The 6,532-nt window shown below is 37.6% G+C and overlaps 1 protein-coding gene across 1 annotated transcript; it reads right to left on the reverse strand.

Annotated features, from left to right (window-relative positions):
• Positions 1-3,788: 3,788 nt before the first annotated feature.
• Positions 3,789-5,898, reverse strand: LOC137260477 (uncharacterized). Its single transcript, XM_067798143.1, has 3 exons — positions 5,593-5,898; positions 4,696-5,083; positions 3,789-4,068 (listed from the first exon to the last, which is right to left on the reverse strand). Exons 1-3 carry the CDS (start codon positions 5,896-5,898, stop codon positions 3,806-3,808), a joined length of 957 nt encoding a protein of 318 aa, XP_067654244.1. The 3' UTR covers positions 3,789-3,805.
• Between the last annotated feature and the right edge of the window lie 634 nt (positions 5,899-6,532).

The raw sequence follows: 6,532 nt of genomic DNA on the forward strand, positions 1-6,532 counted from the left end.
ACACTCCTCTCTGATATATACGTGTACTTAGACGGACAGTTGTATAATCTAGTGGTTAAAGCGTTAAAACGCCGAAGACCCGTGTTCGATTCCCCACTTGGGTACAATGTATGAAGCCGATATAGCTGAAATATTGCTAAAAGCGACCCAAAGCTACATTCTCTCACTATAAGTTCGTATTACCCTTTTTCCATCGCAGTATATATGTATTCACATTCTATTCATGTCCTTTCTTTTGGCTACTAGCTGCATAGAGCACACCCCTTGTCCACAAAGATGATTGGGATGGTGAAGTAGTCTAGTGGTTAAAGTGTTCATTCGTCAAGCTGGAGATCTGGCTTCGATTCCCCACATGAACAGAATGTGTGAAGCCCATTTGCGGTGTCCCCCGCTGTGATATTGCTGGAATATTGAAAAAATACCAACCTACAACTCTACACTCATTCAATCGTTCACAAAAGTGATTGAAACAAGGTCTTGATATAAGAACTCACGTATATTTTGTAAGCAAACAGTAATCCACATCGTGATTTATTGACTGTTTTCTCTTCAGGGTCATACCAAGGTCTCATTCAAAGAAATCACAGAGTTTCAGTATTCGAATACCTGCTGCGGCATGGCAATCTCAAGTGATGTATTTGAAATTGATTACGGCGGTTACTTGCGAATAGCATGTCTATTTCACAAGCCGCACACCTGCAACGTGTTGCCGATCGCGTTTCCTTCTGTGCTATAAGAGAGATTTATGTCTGTAATGGTCATTTGTTACTTATAAATCAATATTACTCGCGTTATGTAAACTCACAACCTGTTCCTGATACATTTCAGCGTAACACAGGGTTTACAAGATGGATGGTCCAGTGAACGATTCACTTTCGAACTTGACTTGGTGTGTATGCGGTAACTAAGCCGAATGTCTTGATAACAGCGTCAGTTGCTATGCCGAAACGTACTAATAACAAAGAAGTTCTGTATCCTTTTGCGCTGGGATGGGTCCAAATTTTCTACCTGGATACCACCTCCCCTGTTACACTACCCGGATACCCGTTATATTAATTCCTGACATCAAATTTGTATGAAATAGCAATACATCCTTCACCTGTGAAAGTTTCGAGCTTTTCAATACATTAACCAATGAAGCTGTTCAAAAGACGTGACTGAGAGTTTTGCCTACATCTTCAAAGGCAATACAACCTTTCTAATCACGAAAGAATAACATATTACATTGTTTAATCTGTTTGTCACGGGCCAGGATACCGAGACGGGTACAGGGTCATATTCATTACCCACCCGTTCCGGGTACCCGGGTTACGTACTGCAGTCCTACTATCCACAGAATTCTCCCCTTTGTTCATCTCTCCAACCTCTGAATGCCATTCAGTGAAGTCATAATTTTTTCAAGTTATTTCATGTTTCATATTGACAAGACAGTGAGAATATCATCAAAGAATCGATAAGTGATCTACCAAAATCATCAAACTGCAGAGTCCTTCGTTCTGCAGATCAGCATCTCTTCCACATTCCGAAGAGTAACTTCAAGCGATTTGTCCAAAGATCTTTCAATTATCAAGCTGCAGTTCTGTGGAATAAACTCCCATCTGAACTCAAGGAACTTGAAAAACTCTCGCTTTTCAATGCTCAGTTAAAGACATACTTCTTCGACAGTTCTACCCGGACTAAAGTCTACTGCCTTGTGTTTTGTGTCACATTGACAGAGATAATATTGTAAAGGATTTGTAAAGCTATGAGGATACACATAGTGTATGGAGTTGGTGCCATTATTATCAAGCAACTGAATCTCAGAATGTCTATTCACTAGTTGTTATTCAAAGTCAACAACTGGCCAATCTGATTGATTGTCTGTCTGGTCTGTTTGCAAGCTGTCGTCGCAGGGCAAAAGAGCTATGGCGTCAGGATGTAAACGCTGCGAGGTTCAGGCAGATTGTCTGAATGTCCAATGTCGATGGTGGTGTAGTTTGTCTCACTGTCCCTGAACTGCGGGAATTACCGGCGTAAATAGCTAGGTTCAAATACCCACCGATGCAGATTCTACTTGAAGGAATTCCCAAACAATTCCCTTTGCTTCGATCCAGACAGACTTAACAAATTATTATAACAAACTTAAGCCACAGTGTACTCCAATTGTAACTACAATGAATTTGTCAACTATTTGAATAGTTGCCTTAAGTTGTTTGTTCTATTCAGTTATCCGTTTGAATGAAACCTAATATATTGAAGCATGACACTACATGAATTATTCCGTAAACCTTTATGCTGAATGACATTATGTGATTTGCTGCACAACAAAAATAGAATAATAATAATAAAAACATCCATACCAAAGATTTCGTAACAGCGAAACGTGCATGGTAGTAACACTGAGAGTCAAAGTAGACACACGCGTAAAGTTTTCTTTGTGTATTGTGTTCCTAATAACTCCTGAATATTGTGTTCCTAATAAATCCTGAATATTGTCTTCATAATAATTCCTGAATATTGTCTTCTTATTAAATCCTGAATATTGTGTTTAAAATAAATCTTGAATATTCTATTCCTATTAAATCCTGAATATTCTGTTTTAAATAAATCTTGAATTGTGTGTTCCTATTAAATCCCGAATGTTGTGTTTTTGAATATTGTATTCCTATTAAATCCTGAGTATTGTACTTCTATTAAATCCTGAATATTGTATTCCTAAAAATCCTGAATATTGTGTTTTAAAAAAATCCTGAAGTTTGTGTTCCTAATAACTCCTGAATATTACATTCCTATTAAATCATGAATATTGTGCGCCTAACAACTCCTGAATATTAAATAAATCTGGAATATTGTGTTCCTATTAAATCCCGAATGTTGTGTTTTTGAATATTGTATTCCTATTAAATCCTGAGTATTGTACTTCTATTAAATCCTGAATATTGTACTCCTAATGACTCCTGAATATTGTACTCCTAATGACCCCTGAATATTGTACTCCTAATGACTCCTGAATATTGTGTTCCTAATAACTCCTGAATACTGTATTTCCATTATATCCTGAATATTGTATTCCTATTAAATCCTGAATATTGTGTATTAAATAGATATGGAATATTGTGTTCCTATTAAATCATGAATATTGTGCGCCTAACAACTCCTGAATATTAAATAAATCTTGGATATTGTGTTCCTATTGAATCCCGAATATTGTACTCGTAATAACTCCTGAATATTGTATTCCTATTAAATCCTGAATATGACAAGAAAGCAATCAAAATATAAACAAATATGTTTATTTCGCAAATAAAATTCCTTTACGAGCACCATACAAACTACGTATACTACGGATTTGCTTTGATTTGTGAACAGGAACTGCCTTGTTCACAGACTTAGAATCACAGATTCGCTTTGACATGTGCGAAAGTAAAATGTGTGCACAGATATATGCATCACAAATTCGCTCTGAGACGTGACAGTAAGAACGTTGTGTTCGGAGATCTCTATCACAGATTCGCTTTCATTTATGAATATATTCATATTTTGGAATATTTGAAAACCCAGTGGCCAGTTTCTTTCTTTCATAAATAAACTAACTGTCTACATCAATGAACAAATAATTTCACATTGTTAAGAATAGACTATTCATTGTGACAGCTGAAAAGTACTATCACTGAATCACAGATTCTCTTCAAATATCCAAAAGTATGCACTGTTCATTATCACAGATTCGCTTTGATATCCCATTACTGGATTCTATGCATGTGTTGAAATGCATTGATTGTCTAATTTATTAGGTGCAGTGTATCATTAACAACCGCTGTGCACTTTAATGTCCACACAGATCTTGGAAAGTTGTTAGCATTTCAAGGGTCTGTTTGAGGAACTCGTTTGTTCTGTCAATTTCTGTTTTAAACTGCTGAAAACTCTCTGCCGATGAATCTTTCCTTCTGAGGTTGATGAAAGCGTTAGCTGCAAGCGTAACGAACCCCTGCTGGAGGTCAGCACACTTGCATGATCTGCTGTTGGTGGTGGATTGAGATGCCGTTTGTAGATTTCCGTGAATGCGTTGTCTTTGGTGGGTTGATGTGCCTGAAACGAAAGTATACGTCTATGTGATACAGACGTCTTGACTCTAAAGAATAGGCAACCTAACGAGAACATACACAAAACTTTAAGAATGTTATCGGAATCTTACTCGGCGGAAAAAAGTCCAAAAATACAACTATGATATCCAAATCACCAACGTAGCATCAGAGCTACGACTGTCGCAAATAGTGACTTTGTGATCGTCATTAATGTTTTTGTGTACTCCTCCATACGCCATCCACAGTAATCAGAGTATATGGAAAGTATGCACCAACAGTAGGCTAATGGATAGATCGTTCCCATTACATGTCAAATAGGAACATATTATCAGACAGCTATGTAATGTGACTGACGGCGTAACATAAACTAAAATACACCCTTTAACTATTCTCCTGACGACCACCAAGGAGTACCATATATTTAAACTAGATCTGGAAATGCAAAACCTAACGCTACAAAGTTAAGGATGTGCCAAACTAAATCAGTGGACATGGCAAGAACGCAACAATCTAAGCAAGAAACATATTAATGTTTCATTAGAATAACCTCAACACTTAACGAAGTTGACCAGTTTTAAGTAAGGCAATCAGTGATGTGGCCCATACAGAGAGGAAATAGTCGTATACATACCAGATTCTAATGTCTGCAACGGACTGTTACAAAGAGGCAGCTGTCCACCTGCTGTTGCTTGATGTACAGGGGTAAAACAAGGCTGTATTCTTGGCCCTTCATTATTCACGTTGAAGAAAAATTCCGATTTAGGCGTGGCTCTAACATCCAATGATTCCATATCATAACGCAAGTCTCTCACATGAGTGAATTTGAATTCTGATGATGAATCACTCTGTCGCTCATGATTTGAAGAATCGAAACATAATCTTTTCCTTGATTTTAGACACGTCCACGGCACAGTACAACGAGACAGATGGTGAGTGTTTTCCAGGTGCTTTGTGTCGGTATAGCATCGGCGACGTTGGCAACATGCAGCCTTAGCCGGAGTAGTCTCGCAAATGTTTCTCTAGAAAGGAAAAAAATCAAACTAATGTATATCATTCTGAAAAGTGCGTTTCTTTGGTTGACCGCTGCATTCAGCATCATGGATCAGACAATCGAGCAATTAGCCGATAAACAGAAATCAACAAGATATCTTCATACGTCCACCATCAGCTGTAGGTTACCTTTTCCAGTGAACGCATGCAGAGTTGTCCTGGTAACACGTAGTAATGTAACGTATAAGTTAAGATGGTCACTTTTCTTCAGTTACTTTTACTGGGCTCAGAACTAACAAGGTTTGCTAGATATGGACGAATATCCGTTGACATTAGATAGAATATTTTATTGATTCCAATCCAAGGGAGTAATACGACCATTACAAACGATTTGAGTTCGTCTGTGGTATCGCTGCATTATTAACTTCAAGCAGAGCTAATAATTTAAAGAGAACTTGATATGAAATATAACAATAAAATAATGTATGAATATAAATATTTACACATGTAATTAGCATAATGTATTGAATAAACCTACTAAGGTGGATTGATGGGGCTGCCATACGTATCCGGTAAACTGATCTCTTGGTGGACGGCGTGAACCAACGCCAGCGTCGTCTTGACAACATCGTCCACAGTCACTCATGTTTTGAGGTCCATGGCTGTACACGGGACTTGGAGAATAATACCCATGATCTATAACACTGCCATATTCATCAGTATCTACTTCTTCATATTTTCGCTTAGTAGGGGTTTTGTGGTATGCAGCTCGGTACTGACCAGGGCTCTGTCCAGTCATTCTGTCCAGCGGACCAAAAGAGCAATGCTGGGAGTAGCAGGACATCGTGATTTAGGATGTAGCCTGTAAACAAAGTGAAGTGCATATCAAAGTTAAAAATTACTAAAAATACATATGACATACGTTGGAAAACTGGATATAGCTAAACGTACCGAGGTTACCAAAGCGGTATGCGGCAGAAAAATCAAAGAACCATGACGTTTGTATGAAATAAGTTATCTATAATAAAATATGCCTTGTTTGTTTCATTTTCAGCTGCTACAAGACATGTATATATGTTTCCGCTTTTGCCAGTACACTTCAGTGAGAACTGTAGTTGAATAATTACGTAAAATTTTGTTCACACGTGAACAGGACCATATTGTCCTAAAACTATTATGCCAAAGGAGGTAATGTCGTTACATTGATTGCAACACCAGCAGATGATGTTATCAAGACAGGTCAGAATGCAAGTATAATGTGAGGTAAACAATTATTCCCACGATTATTTCATAAAGGCATAACGCAACGTTCCCACAGATGTCAGAGTATAGAATGGTGAAATTCTACTATGGAACAACAGGAATAATCATTGACCATGTTACATCTAATGTCACAAAGACGTCAAACATCAACGTACCATTCTTCGTATTGAAGCTCCAGTCAATTTATCATTTGCATCGCAGCCTTAATAGTAAAT

The sequence above is a fragment of the Haliotis asinina genome, chromosome 13 (assembly GCF_037392515.1).
Source record: "Haliotis asinina isolate JCU_RB_2024 chromosome 13, JCU_Hal_asi_v2, whole genome shotgun sequence".
NCBI classification, from domain to species: Eukaryota; Metazoa; Mollusca; class Gastropoda; order Lepetellida; family Haliotidae; genus Haliotis; species Haliotis asinina.

Excerpts from the sequence above, each read along its gene's own strand:
- LOC137260477 (XM_067798143.1), bottom strand. The coding sequence starts at position 5,898 with ATGTCCTGCTACTCCCAGCATTGCTCTTTTGGTCCGCTGGACAGAATG. Across the intron at positions 5,084-5,592 it reads AGCCCCATCAATCCACCTTA|AGAAACATTTGCGAGACTAC; the intron begins GTAGGTTTATTC and ends TTTCCTTTCTAG. Across the intron at positions 4,069-4,695 it reads GTTGCAGACATTAGAATCTG|GCACATCAACCCACCAAAGA; the intron begins GTATGTATACGA and ends CTTTCGTTTCAG.